The sequence below is a fragment of the Chrysemys picta genome, chromosome 6, assembly GCF_011386835.1.
Source record: "Chrysemys picta bellii isolate R12L10 chromosome 6, ASM1138683v2, whole genome shotgun sequence".
Classification (NCBI taxonomy): Eukaryota; Metazoa; Chordata; order Testudines; family Emydidae; genus Chrysemys; species Chrysemys picta.
Window position 1 is genome coordinate 40501115 of NC_088796.1, and position 15305 is coordinate 40516419.

The following is a 15305-nucleotide window of genomic DNA, read 5'->3' on the forward strand; positions in this document are numbered from 1 at the left end:
GTTTCGCCACCAAATCTCTTTTTGTAAGGACTCTGAAAAGTGGGTGATGGGCAAAATAGCCCATCCTCTAATTATTTCGTTCCCAGTTAGGCCTAATTTCCAACACATCAATTTTGGTCCACTGATTTCCAGTCCCATGCTCCTTTTGCTTACCAGGCATGATCTCCTGGTTATATCCATCCGGTTATATCAGTAGGCGTTTTTGTTTGGACTAATTCAATCTTTTTGTTCCTTTGCCTATGAACATTTATTTGTTATAGGCGATTGGAACATTTTATTAATTTTTATTCACTTTCCAACAGTTGAGCCCATATTTGGAGTGGGCCTGTCAGGCCCCAGTTATTACAATAGGACTGTGGTGAGGCAGACAGTTGAGAAACCATCACTAGAAGATAGAGAAGATGCTCTCCTCCCCCAAAACTGCCAACTCGGAAGGTGGTTCAGAAAAGTGGAGTAAACACTCTGCTCATTCACATTAGCTCTCCTGGTCACCTCATGATGACTCAGTAGGCCTTTGTCTTCTAAACTGCGGACTCTCTTCCTAGACTACAGCATGTCTGTTGGCCTGGCTCTTGAACACATTAAGAAGGGACTTGTTGGAACAAATAATTTTTCACATAGCTAAATGGCGCTAAAAGTCTGACTTCCACATCATACAAAGTTGAGGGCATCTACAGGGTTTAATTCGGGATAAAAAGTCAAATCTCTAGATGTGACCTTTCTGACATTCTTTCCCCATTCAGGATGGGATCAGTGGCACCTTCCTGAGGCTTCAAGCACTTGATATTGAGTCCTTAAAGTACTACATTACAGAAACATATGCTGAATAAAGGCTCCACTGTCTGTCAAGCCTTAGTTCACATTCACCCTGTCTCTTCGGTTGAGAAGGGAATTCTTTCCTACTAGAACCTTTGTATATAAGGACCTGGGCGTGTTGTCGGATCTTTAGATTTGTTCTGTCAGGTTCTATGGATACTACCTTCAGTACATTGTTCCTGCATGCTACACTCTGAGTTGTTAAATCTCTGTTTTTCTAGGTATTTACTGTCTGTCTATTGTAGTGATGGATATTGCTGTTATAAGTGGCACCTGTCTGAATTGGCATGGAGAGATGACAGACTTTCTTACCTGTTTGGTTACCCGAGTTTGTCTACACCAGCTAGGGCATCCCACTTTTCTATTGTATTGTGTTGGTGGCAGTGGGACTGTTTCTCTGAAACCGTTATGATCTAATTTTTTAGATTTATTAGCATTTTTAGTGCTTAAAGAGCTATTAAATTTCTAGAATAAACCAGCCAGTCCCCTTTATAGGAAGAGTGATGTCACAGTAACTCCCTTTTTGCCTCTCTCTCTTATTTGGGCTAAAATTAACAGGAAAAAAATTACAATTTTTTCCCAGACTCACCTCTCTTCACTTCCCACTCTCCTAAATATGGTTGTGTGTAACTTTTATTTTATTTATTTATTTTTTTTATATAGAGCATGAAGGGAAAAAGTAAAAGTAGTCATGACTTGCTGAAGGATGATCCACATCTAAGCTCAGTTCCTGCTGTTAAAAGGTGAATACAGTAGTTCTAATCTACAGAACTGCTTCAGTTTCAATATGTTAGATCTCATTGGCACTATGCATTTTCATTTTATCCATTGCTTTTTCTGAGTAACAGTTCTCTCCACACAGGGCTTCCTGAATAAAACTATTTTGTCATTAAATTCAAGTCATTGTTGGTGTGCCAAAATGTTTCTTTCCCAGTTCTCTCTCATCCTGTGTCTGGTGATGGGAACCTTTTTATTGGTTTGGAGCACCTCAGAAAATCTTGGCCTTTGGGATTCCTTTAAAGAAATTTCACTGAATGCTGATAATACATTAAATATTCATAATATTATACATGTTTAATTTTAGAAAACTGGATATTGGGAGATTATATATGATTAGTAAAAATATCTACTAATGCCTGAATTATGCCAGATTGCCCATCAATCAATAATACATTTATTTATTTGTAGATGAATGGTAAAGATAGGTTGAGACTAAAGAGTTTAGGAATAGGGGGTAATAGAGGAGGGAAAGAAAATAGATAAGAATCACAGTAACAACAACAAAAGCAGGAGAAAGCAGTCAGGTTGTCGCTGTTCTCCTCTAAATCCCAATAAATCCCATAAAATGTGCAATTAGAGAGAAAGCTGCCCCAGATGCCAACTACTTACACTGCAAGTCCAGGAATGGCTTACACGTAGATCATAGATGTCCATCTTACTAGTATGAATAAAGGAAGTTTGGGTTTTTTGTTTTTACATTTCATTCTAGTATATCCACTAGTCCAAAGATCAACAGATGGCATAGTTTTGCTCTTCTATGTTTTCAGTATAATTCTTTTGAATTCTTGCTTTCAGGAGCTACCTCTTTTCATGCTTATTCAAATTAAGTGTAGGTGAGGTATCATGGTACTTTGTCTTTTTCCAAATTGGTCTCTAGGGCCACCATAATTTCTCTAAGGGGTTATACCCACACCATTTTCTCTCCACTTACCAGTTGTGCTCTTCACTTGGGCCAGAATTGCTTGGTTTAAGAGCACAAAGTGGTCCACCAGATTCCCAGAAAATGTATACGTTGCTGTTTGGTTTGGAGGTCTTGAAATGTTCTGTAGCAGAGTATGGCAGTTCCCCCTTGGCTCCTGCCTCTGCTAAGTCCACAAAGGTACTCTGAGACCCTGGGGTTAGTATCCACTGGTGCCAGTTTATTCACAGGCTTGTTCCCACCACTGTTTCACCATGTACAGTTGGCCCTTCACCATCTGCAGGCAGGAGGGAGGGAAGAGCTACCTCCCTGTTTCCACTCCTTTCCTTCTGCTCTTCCCCTAGCTTCCGTCCCCTGAGGCTTTTATACAGCCGCAGGCTAATTAGGCAGCAGCTGTCTCTGATTCCCTGATTAGGGCTAGATTATCTCCAGCCAGCTCTAATTTATTCCCCTAAATAGGAGCTGGCGTGACAGAGGGCTGAATCAGCAACCCTTTGCCCAGCACCCTGTCACAGTGTTCACTAACTGAATTTACCCCTTACATGGTAGCATTGTGTTTTCTTGCTGGTCTGTCTCACATTTTTCAAACTCTTCTAGCTAGTGGGTGTGACAATCAAATGGTGGGAAAATATAATCGACTGACATGATAGTGATGATCATGGTGAAAATGGCTAGATTGGGAGAGTTCTGGCATAGTTTTAAATAAATAACCTAAGTGAATTCACTGCTGTACTGTTTTTAAATGCTACTCTTATCAACAGATTCAGAGTGCTTTAGAGAAGGAACAATCATCTTATATGGATTGTCTCTCTTTTTTTCCCCCTCAGTGAAAAAGCAAATGAAGTGAGGGATTCAGACGAGGTGAGTGGCACTTCTTCTGCAAACAGAAAGTTTTGATTCATTGTAGATACTCATTCTGTATTTCATGTGAATTATTGTTCTTAAGGGTGAGGTAATACTCTAAAGATACAGTTTCCACTAGGATTTTGACAGTGGGTCTCAGATTCCCAGCAAAAAAACGAATGGAACTCTCAAAGCTTTTAAGTTTTGGCCAGTATGAGCCATCTCAGCAGGGTAGAGTGTGACCCTGACCTGCCACACACCACCTCCCACATTCTGCATAGATTACTGCCTGAACATTTCTGACAGTAACTTAGGTAGTGGCAGACAACGCTCCTCCAAAGTTATAAACCAATCAAGAAGAAAAAAAATTCCTCTGAAAAAAATTATGTAATGGAACAAATACCACAAATGAAAAATCTCCAGACACTGAGGGGAGGCATATAAGTGTGTGAGAATCTGAATGGAAAGATGTATTTATAGAAGAAGAATTTCAAGTAACTTTTCCTTTGCTAAAAATGCCATCTATCATGGCTACAGCTACACTGCATCTATCAGGATTCTCACTTCTGAGAGTCAGAAACTTGGGGGATGTCCTTAAGGTAAACAAACTGCAATGAACAGTAATAATACAGTCCAGAGCCAACCATGGAACATAGAGGTTTTTTTTAACTACAAAAAAGCTCCTTCCTACATTTACTATGGAAAATAAAACTTTTGGGTTGAAGTGTGGCTTTGCTTGAGTCTTTGAGCAAGGGCAGCATATTGTTGCACTGTCCCTAGAGCAAATTGTGACTTTGAGGCTCCAGGCAGGGAAAAACCATGTGCCAGGTATAGGCCTGGTAGAGTATAATTGCCCCCAACATAGTAATGATAGCAATGCCCAGAAAATTGTTAACAAAAGGAACAAAAAGTTGGGAGCACTTTCCAAGGCTTTTACCTCACTCCAAATAGAACCCCCAGGACTGTATGATGACATGACATGTTTATGAAGGTGTTCCTGGGATGGGCATGCATGTATGTGGAGAATGTTGGCAGGATAGCAGGCTCATTAAGGTGGACTTCCAACATAATTATGGGGAGGAATCTTGAATTAGTTTGAAACATCACTATATTTCTGTAAATGTATTCTAAGATGGGTCAGTCACTTGGGCCTGTGTCTTAGTCACTCTTCAAACCAAAGCCACAGCCACTAGGAAAATGACATCGAATTTAAGAAACTTAAGTTCAGAGGAATCAGGTAGTTCAAAAGGAGCTTTTATCAGCTTTGTCAGGATCACAGGTTTAATATCCCATGACACATAGGTTTTTTAATGGGAGCTTTGAAAAATGTCAAGCCCTCCGTGAAACTGAGAAGAGGCTACAGAGACACTCATTCTTTTTTGGTCACATGATCTGCATGGAGTTATCTTTTAAGCTGGTCTTAAAATAGAGAGTTGAGACATCAAAGTGAGAAATCCTGTTAGAGAGGTATCTCCAGAGAAGCAGAATTTCAGGTACATAATTTTCATTACCACATATAATATTTATAAAAAGTAGATGTTAAAATTAATTGTTTATATTTGCAACATGCCAGTGTGACACTTGCATCACAGATATGTCTTTTCATGCTGTGCAAAGAAGCACTGTGGATAGGAAATATTTCACTAGTACAGAGTTGCTACATTTGTCAGTGGTGACTGACAGCCTTCAGGTTAGCAATGCTATATTTATATTTATGTTTATGTACATATACTTCTTTTATTTAATTTTTTATTTTTCCCTACTCCTCTTTCTCTGTTGTTAATTTATCCACCAATAAATTGTGAAACAGCTAGGCCTGCATTTAAATATTGAATCCCAAAATTGTGATTTTTCTAGGAGGAAAAGACTTTCACTCCTATTAAGTTAAAGTCTAACCTTTCTCACATGTTTTGTATCATAAATGTTATTCAAAATTGAACTACCATGTATCAACATATAAAAAGTATCTAGCTGAAGGATGGGAACTGCTCCTGTGTATGCATGGCTAACTGTATGATTGATGTTTCCTTACGTTTTTAGTTACAACTTTTTTGCTAGCTTTGCATATTTTAAATTATTTTTGAGTTGCGACTTTTGTAGTCTGGTTGAGATCATGTCTGTGGCCTGACCCATGATGTCAAGTGTCTCAAAATATTTGGACCTGCTGACTGACAGGCTATATATTTTTGGATCCATGGACTTTCTAAACCCAAAATTACTGGAATCGGAGATACTTTATTTGCATACAAGTGAACTAATCAAATCCCATTGGGCGATGCAGTGATTTCAGAAGGGGAGTGTCCTATTCTGATCACCTAAGAACACCCGAGGAGGTCTCCCAAAATGGGGAAGAAACTAGCTAGGTCACCATCTTCATAAATAAAAGAGAAAGAGGAAGCCATTGCTTATCTGATTCCTTGCTTTGGGCTGCTGCAAGGCTTTTAGTCTCTGGCTATGGAATGCACCATGCCTGACAAAGGCTTGTGCTTCCTCCATCTGGCCATCGGGGGGATGAGTCCAGTAGTGTGCAACATCAAAGAATTGACATCTACAAGCAAGTAACTTCTAGTCATCTAGAAGGTTTGTCAATGTCAAACCAGCAGCACTGAAAAAAACACCAGCTATTCTTTTCAACCATGTGCCGTCTTCCTGAAGCTGAATGAAACCAGTGAGGGTACGTCTATACTTACCTCCGGGTTCGGCGGTAAGCAATCGATCTTCTGGGATTGATTTATCGCGTATTGTCTAGACTTGATACATCGATCCCGGAAGTGCTCGCCGTCGACACCGGTACTCCTGCTCCGCGAGAGGAGTACGCGGAGTCGACGGGGGAGCCTGCCTGCCACATGTGGACCCGCAGTAAGTACCTTGTAGTTCGAACTAAGATACTTCGACTTCAGCTACGTTATTCATGTAGCTGAAGTTGCGTATCTTAGTTCGAACTGGGGGATTAGTGTGGACCAGCCCTGAGTGTGTATGTGTGAATAGAACCCAGAGAATTTATCCAAGAATGGCATCTAACTAATAGTTCCAATACCTAAAACAGTCTCGGCTAAATAATATATTGCATGGATTAGGAAGTGGTATGTTTAATTCTGGAAAATTAGGTTATTTTCACCTAACTTTTTAAAATTTACATTTTAAATTTAACAAGTTGTATAGAATGATATAATCATAGAACTGGAAGGGACCTCGAGAGGTCATCTAGTCCAGTCCCCTGCACTCAAGGCAGGACTAAGTATAATCTCAAATTGTATTGTGTTTCATGTAATCTTATGTGGGAGAGGAGGGGGAGAGATTATCTATTGTTTAAACATCTATAATACTTAGCATCAGAGAGTCTCAACAATAGTTTCAATTTAGGAGTGATTTCACTCTCTACTCCCAGTATCAACCACTTGGATGCAATATATCAAGTGACATTGAGATTAATAATGCCCTGTGACTTTTGGGGCTGATAATTAAACAAGATTGCTGCCTTTCCAAATTGTTAGATAAATCTTATAAATGTTGATTTATTTGATAGGGTTTCATCAACCTAAGAATTAATTTGGTTTTATATTAAGCCACTCTGTTTTAATTTTCTTATCTATTTTATTTTATGCTTTTTTGGATAGTGATGTGGTTTAGTTATAAATACAATTATATACTATCTAGAAATGTATATAGTTAGAAATCTGAGTAGTTTGATTATTTCTTTCCCAGATATCAGACTTGAGGAGCCTGAGGGTAAATAAAAGTCAATTATGTGTCCCATCTCATGGTGGTCCTTAGAACAGCTGCCATAATCCTCACATAACTGGTGCCAAAACCAGAGACCCTGTCAGTTTTTGAAGGAACGTTGAGTTATGTATAGGTTATCTGTTTGAATAAACAGTGTAGGTTCCAGAAGCTTTGAGGATTTGAGGTAGATACCAGCCTGTCAACCTAAAGGCTGGCCAGTTCAACATAATAAGTACTATGTCATCTTCTTCCTTGTGTTATATCCCTCAGATGGGTCTACAATTGCTCTCCCTCCAGAGTAATCTGTTCAATGCCAAATCACACCACATGCTAGCATCTTTCTTTATGACATCCCACCCTGTCTTCTTGGATCAGGCTTCTCTTTTTCCTTCAGTCTTGCTTTGTTGGGCTTCTTTGTCAGCAATGTGCTTCACATGACCAAACCATCAGAGCCTACACTCCCTCATTTTTTCATCTACGGGTATTACTTTGAGTATGTCTCTGACATACACATTTCACATGTGGTGGTTCTTGCTTACATCACTCAACCATCTCAACATTTTCATTTCTATGGAACAGATCGTTTGTCCGTGTTTCTTCTTTGTTGCCCAATGCTGAGTGCCATACATTAAAACAGGATAGACCACCATTTTATAGACTTTCCTTTTAATCTTACTAGTATCTTCCTGTCATGGACTACACCACTTCTCTCTCCGTTTGAGCCAGTTATTTATTATTCTAACTCTAATTTCACCATACATTTCCCTGGTTTCTGAAATCCAGATACTTGAAACTTTGCATTTTCAATATTGTCTGTCCATCTAGTTTCAAGGATAATTCTTCAGTGTTTGGATTATTGAAATTACAACATAATCAGTCCTCTACACCTCACAAAATGGAACTCTCCATCTTCTGCCACTCTCGCAAGTTCAGTATAAAAGTACATATGTGTGCATATGTCGGAACAAATAATAAATATGTATTATGAGAGAGATGGCATTCACTTTTAGAACATGTGGGATTCAAAACTAGTGAAGATTCTGTCAGTGAAAAACTAGAGGCACTGAAGTTCAGTCCTTTCTTTCTTGTCTTTAGTACCATTAGAGACACCTAAAACAGTTGGACCTGTTGCTTACTTCTTTCTAGCAGAAGTCATGTCAGTTTACTTGTCTATAAAATATTTTGGACATACATAATGCTATTTCTATAGCACCAATTATTTTGAAGGTTTTGAAGTACAGAGAATTTGCAGTCCTAGGTGTTACACACTATTTTAATTATAAATTAAAATAATAATATACAATAAAATTTAGATCAATTCTCTTGTGTGGCCTTTTCTATCAAGGATAGACTTAGCAGCAATGTGAGATAGCTCATGTCACTTCATCAGCAAGCATCAGCTGTAACACTTACTCCTGAGGGAATTCTGCGCTGAAAAATTACAAATTCTGTGCACAATTATTTTAAAATTCTGCAAGTTTTGAGAAAGAGCTCTGCAAGAAGAGGAAGTCCCGTCCTCTCCCACCTCCAGCTCAACCAGGACTAGCAGCTGATCCCGGTGCAGGGTAGGAGCCACCGGTTGGGGTGTCCCCAGCCCAGCAGTGATTTACCTCACCGTTGATTGCTCCAGGTGCCTGAAATGATGTACCTCCACTGCTAGGGAGGGGTGCATGACCACTCTTGCAGCTTCCTTTGCTTCCCTGTCAGAAAGTCATTTTTCTGTGGGGAAACAAAGAAATCTGTGGGGGTCATGAATTCTGCACACGTGTAGTGGTGCAGAATTCCCCCAGGAGTAAACACTGCTGGTGCTATTTCTTGAGTTGAATGGTTAGTTTAGTTTCCATGGCAATTCATTCGTTATCTTCTCTGCTGTGTAGACCAATTGTGATGTGAATGATTGCCCACTGAAATCTGGTTTGAAACCCTTAACTGAGGTTCTGGCACATTGTTAGAAAGGAAATGATTTTTCACGTTTTATTTAAACATGTATTGACTTGTAATTTTAAATTCTATTTGTGTATGTTATTAACGGACTGTCAAACTTTTTCATAGCATAGACTATATCTTAATAGAGAGATTATTATATAGAACCACCTCCCCTTCCATTCAGGACTGTGTAAAAATCCTGTATTATGTACACAGTAATTGTTTACATGGAAAATTAAATATTGTCTTAATTAATTTGTCTTTTAATAAAGTTTAGAATCTGGAGTCAGTGAAGATACCTTGGTTTCAGACAGATCCCAAGAGGTCCACAGGCCACAGTTTAAGAATAAATGATTTAAGATATTAAATAGTGTAGTTTTTTTAAATATTTAAATACATGTATTATTTGTGACTGTAGCTCTTAAAAATGTACATCCTTTGTTGGTACTACTGGTTCACCTTCTAAGGTATCTCTGAGAGATATTGAGGATATGTTCCTCTGTTTTCATAGCTCATATTTTGAGGCAATTACAAAATATTAGCATATATGTGTATATAAATTATAAATGTAAGCATTATATAAGCTCTCTTGCTGAGAAGTTGTTCCCAACTTAAAAAATCCTCCAGTAAAATAGAGCTAAAATTAAAGCGGTCTGTTTAAATCAATGTAGGAAGAAGAGGAGGAGGATGACGATAGCGATAATGAAGAAGGTGAAATGGATAGTGACGAGAAATATCAAGTGAAAGAACGCGTAGCTAAGAAGTTGAGAAAAGATAAAAATGAAAATGTTAAGCTACCATTTAAAGAAGAACCAGAAACTGAAAAGAAAACAACTAGTCGCAGGTAAGCAACATGCAATTTTTTCCTGATTTGAAATTATTTATTTACAATAAGATGTTTAACTGCTCATCTTTAGCATTGCTTTTTACTGTGTTGAAAGTTACATATCATATTTGAATTGCTGTAGTTAAAATTTTTATTCCCCCCTCCCCTAAGAATTAATTGCTTATTAACTTCAATGATAAGAACATTTATTAATTTTTCATCCTGCAGTTGAATTCAATATTTGATTTACTGCAGGAATGGTGTTAGGGTAATTATATAATTTGTATTAATTTTGTGTGGGCTTTTGTTGTTCCCATATGCAGGAATAAGGTGGCTGTGTTAAAATCATGGGATTTGTAACTTTGCTGATGTCTTTCTGATGTAATAGTTTACCATTTGATTCACCATAGAGAGTGAATTCAGCTCAGCCTTTCTCAAACTCTGGGTTGGGACCCCAAAGGGGGTCATGACCAGGTTTTAATGTGGTCTCCATGGCAGGCCCAGGGTTGGAGCCAGAGCCCCACCGTCTGGGGCCGAAACCCAAGGGCTTCAGCCTTGGGCGGCAGGACTCAGGTTACAGGCCCTCCACCTGGGGCTGAAGCCCTTGGGCTTCCACTTCGGCCCCTCATCCGGGGCTTGAGTGGGCTCAGGCTTCAGTTCCTCCTCCTGTGGTCATGTAGTAATTTTTGTTGTGAGAGGGGGTCACAGTGCAATGAAGTTTGAGAACCGCTGAGAATGTGATGTGGTCAGAGATGATAATAGCACGTTGTAAAAAGTAGCAAGATAATCTAGGTGTATAATTAGTCCACTTCATATGTGATAATAAAATTTTACAGGTTTTTCTAGCTAAAAACTATTAAATATGAACTCTGCAAGTTTATCTTGTAACTGAAATGTTAAGCTGTAGTGATCCCTGTTGAGAAATATACGGGCTAAATATTAAAGACCTGTTAGTCACCTGTTAAAGCCTGATCCCACCAAGTAGAAATGAATATACTTCAGCTATTTCGATCTCCAGTATTAAAGATCATTAAGGCTGCGAGTCTGTCACGGAGGATGTGGGAGCTCCTCAGAGCAGCAGTGCTCTAGAAGCAGCTAAGATTTAGTCAGAGGTATTTATAATAAAAGTCATGGACAAGTCAGAGGCCTGAATTTTTGTTTATTGTCTATGACCTGTCCATGACTTTTACTAAAAATACCTGTGACTAAATCTTCGCCTTAGGGCTTGTCTTCACTACCAGGGAGATCAACGCTGCTGCAATCAATGCAGTGGGTGTTGATTTAGCAGGTCTAGTGAAGACTTGCTAAATCAATGGCAGAGCGCTCTCCAGTTGACTCCGGTATTCCAGTTCCCGAGAAGAATAAGATAAGTTGACCGGAGAGCATCTCCCGTCGATGCAGTGCAATGAAGACACCGCGGTAAGTCAACCTAAGCTATGTCGACTCCAGCTACATTATTCACATAGCTGGAGTAGCGTAACTTAGGTTGACTTACCCCAGTAGTGAAGAAAAGCCCTCAGTTATCATTTATCAGAACAAGTTATACATGTGCATGTATATGTGCTTTTAAGCATCTGGGCCTGAGATGATGTACAGGGAGATGATATTATGGGTGGATAATATCAAACTTATTAGGAATTGTTTCACAATATGTCAATAAATGTGGACTCCAACGGTTCTTGACTAAATAATTTTCTCTCCACAAGCACTAATCAGCTATCACCAGTTCAGCTTATATGTGTATTAAGTTGACTAAAATTAAATTAAGTTACTTTTTTGACAATTTTAATTTGTAAATTCCTTCGAATTTCACTGTTTTATGTGCACTTAATGTAGCTTTTGAAATGAAAGTAAAACTTACCCAACCCTGCTACCAGAAAATTGTTGATGAGTGCAGACAATAGTTGGTTTTCCTCCGTCAGGTTCAGCTTCCACACTTAACAATGGCTCTTGTGTAGCTTTGAGGAACAAAGTGTTCTCCTTTAACTCTCTCATCCTGTTCAGTCACCTATCTCAATTGCTCCAAAGGTGGTGAAGCCATTTTAAAAGTATTGTTTGTAGAACCAGCTACATCAGTGGGTGTAGTGAGCTTTCAATATAGCTATTTAAATAACTTAGATTTGAAAGTGATGTTGGCTGTCCACAGAGTAAGGTAATGCCTTGGGAAGAAGGGAACTACCAGAGCAAGAAAGAAACAGTTCAGAAGTCATTCCTTCCCACAATAGACACACATGTCACTTTTAATGGCTTTTCTTGGGCCACTAGGGCATTTTTTTCTCATAGAAGCTGGAAGTTGTATAGCTGGCAGTGGCAGCTTGGGAGAGGGTAGGAAAAACTCAAGAAATACAGATCTTTATTATACATTTGGACATTAAATTAATATGAATTTAAAACACATTCTAAATTGACAAAACAGTTCAGAATGTTTTTCTCCTATTTTTTCTTAAATAGTTATGAAATGTTTTTCATAGTAGGTTATGTTCCATGAAATAGCAAAAACAATTTTTTAAAAATGACACACAGCAAAATTACAATTATTCATTAATTTTTGTTCAGCGACAGTCAATGTGTAATAGATTTACTTAACCAAATAAATTTGCATTTTTTTTAAACTAGAACAACCCAAATTAGATCAAACAGTAGCATGCTTTTAATATCCACATCAGAGAAAGTCATCCTCCCATTAGTTGGGAAAAACCCCCACAAAACCTATAAAGAGATCATGGTTTAACTCTCAAAAGTTCATTTAAACTATAGATTTATTTTACATATTCATTTTATGTTAATTTGCTGCACATTTTCTGTAAAATTGTCCTGCAACAAAAGACTACCCAGTGAGACTGATATAAATTCTGTTAATTCACTAAAAGCAGGCCCTTCTCTCTTTTCTTTTAAATGCAGGGCTTATAGGACATATAAATAGGGTGACCAGATGTCCCGTTTTTAAAGGGACAGTCCCGTTTTTTGGGACTTTTTCTTACATAGGTGCTTATTCCTCCCCACCCCCGTCTCGTTTTTTCACAGTTGCTATCTGGTAACCCTATATATAAACAATGTCTGAAGATTTACACTCCGAACTTACTGAAGGTTGCTTTTAAAGAAGAAGTGCTGAATTCTCTTTCTTTCAGGAAAATTTGTCAAATTGACACATCTAGCTAATTCATTATTAAGCCCTCCAGCCTTATCATCTGTTCCACATTAAATAGCCATCGAAGAACTGGGAACATCAAAGGGAGTGTCTCCATTTTTCTGAAACAGCATCTCTTCAGGTATAGGGATGGCAAACGAAGGTCTTTGGAATAGATATAAGGACACTGAGAAGAATCTTTGCATCCTATGTTTGGCCCTGGAGAGGTGCTTTACAGACTGTGTGTGATTCTATCAGTTTTAAGCATTAGTGGCCATAGGTATGTGTGTACAATTGTCATCACTGTCTTGTTTACTGTACCTGTAACATTAAACTCTAGAATCTGTTGTTTTCCAGCTGATAGGAATCTGACATTCTCTGACATGGAAATTAAATGCATTCCACTGTTCGATCCAAATTCAGTTGTATTAACCTTAGGTCCCAGTGTGATGATATGGCAAGCCCATTATCGTGTTAGATGATTCTGTCTTGAAGAATGAATTCTTCATGTGAATGCATGGGAAACAAGTGATATGACAGTCTCATGAGATTTCTCCACCTAGTCTAGTCTAGTCTAGTCCAAGCTTCAGTTGTTCAGCGCGGGCAATGCTGCAGGAGTTGTCTGTCAGTAAACAGGGAGCTGAATCAGCAGTCCATGACTTCAGTGGGAGGTTCTAGTAGCATTTTAGTGGGCCAAGGAACATCTGCTCTCTATCATAGTTATTCTGTTGTACCAATAAAATAAAAACCAACAGGATCTTATAAAAGGGGATGAGGCAAAATGCCACGTTTATTGTGAATACAAAAAGAAGCACAGTAAACAAGTAATCATAAATATTCTATCCCATGTACTCACACAAAATACCAAAAGAAGCAAAGTACTAGACAGTTATATTTACTACATTCCATTCACTCACACACACATACACATATAAGTTCTGCAAAGTTGTTATAGTTACCAGCCTAGAGGTTGCTCATGCCAAGTTACTGGCCAGGTAACCTGGGCACGAGGGTGGAGCTGAACCTTTGTCAGATGTGCATCCTATGCTCCTGGAGGGTGGTTGCAGAACCAGACTCAAAGTCCTTAATCTTTAGGGTCTATTTTTATAGGAGTTTATTCCTGTGCCAGTCTATGGAGGTGGCTTCATCATGCTGTTGCTGAATCAATCAGCAGATGGCACATCCATGATGGCTCTTTTACGGCTGCCAGATGTTATCTTGTTCTTTGGTTCTCCCATCGTTGGGGCTTGTTGGGTGGATTCCAGTCTGCCCTCCGGGGGTCATCCGGTTATCTCCACTTAGCGCATTCTTCAGCTGATCGATACTGAAGTTGTAACTCTTAGGCTGGCACTCCTAACCATTCATCTTCTATTCACACACAACATCCATTCACATGCATTCCCTAGCTTTATTTCAACATATATCTCTTTTGACTTTAACCACTCTTAGGGTGTCATGAAACTGCTTAACCCCCTTACCATATAACATACATAACAAGCAAGATAAAGAACGCGAGAAGGGTGGGAGTCTCTGCGTGCTGTTCCGAGGAACAGTTGTTTCTGCAAGGTCTTATCTTTTCTGAGAGCAGACTCTCTGTCCCAGGATGTGCTGACACAATTAGCAGTTTGGCCTTGTAAACTGCTCACAGGGAGAAGAAGAAGAAAAAGGCCTTCTAATTAACACTACTTTGGGATCTCTAAACTATGGGGTGTGGTGGGGGTTACATTCAATCTATCTACCATACATCTCCTTACGGCATTAATACAGAAATCATACAGAAATCCTTTGGTATAGTCTGACAATTCATCTTATCAGAAATTTAAATATACAAGCAGAGTGTTTGAGCTTTTAAAGTAATTTATTCAGAATAACGGCTTCTAAGTAGGTAACTTTTTTTAGCAAATCTACAGTCAGTTGGGGGTCTGTCTGTCTTGTCGAATGGATTTTGTATTAAAAGAAACAAGTCAGAAAGTGGAATAGAGGAAACAATAGACACTTTCTGAAATTCATGGCACCAACATCCAAGGCACCACTTCCTGTAAATACAATTATACTCAGAATGGTTAAGCTAATTTTGGTTGCTTCAGTATGTGTCAGACCTTTGGTATATGAATCTTCTGACTTGGAAGACCATCCAATTCAACATTAGTGTTGAAGCATGAGGGATAAGAATTCTGTCAAATTGTCTATATCTTTGGTGTATGAAAGGGAAATGCCAAAGTCTTAGTCTTTTAGACTCTGTCATATCTAAGCTCCTAAGTTCAGAACAGCTGGTTACATCAAAAGCATACTTCCAGATAAAAGAAAATGTCAGACTCGTGCATCAGGAATCAAATTCAATTTTA

General features: G+C 38.7%; 1 protein-coding gene across 5 annotated transcripts in view; it reads left to right on the forward strand.

Annotated features, from left to right (window-relative positions):
* CWC27 (CWC27 spliceosome associated cyclophilin) overlaps positions 1-15305 on the forward strand; it is a 212634-nt gene that overhangs the window by 29817 nt on the left and 167512 nt on the right. For 4 of the 5 annotated variants that reach the window (XM_065599035.1, XM_065599036.1, XM_065599038.1 and 1 more), the window contains exons 8-10: positions 1480-1559; positions 3343-3376; positions 9679-9851. In XM_065599035.1, coding sequence (XP_065455107.1) covers positions 1480-1559; positions 3343-3376; positions 9679-9851 — 287 coding nt within the window. Of the gene's footprint in view, positions 1-1479; positions 1560-3342; positions 3377-9678; positions 9852-12734; positions 13351-15305 lie in introns of those variants that run through there. The other variant, XM_065599039.1, reaches the window with a different exon arrangement.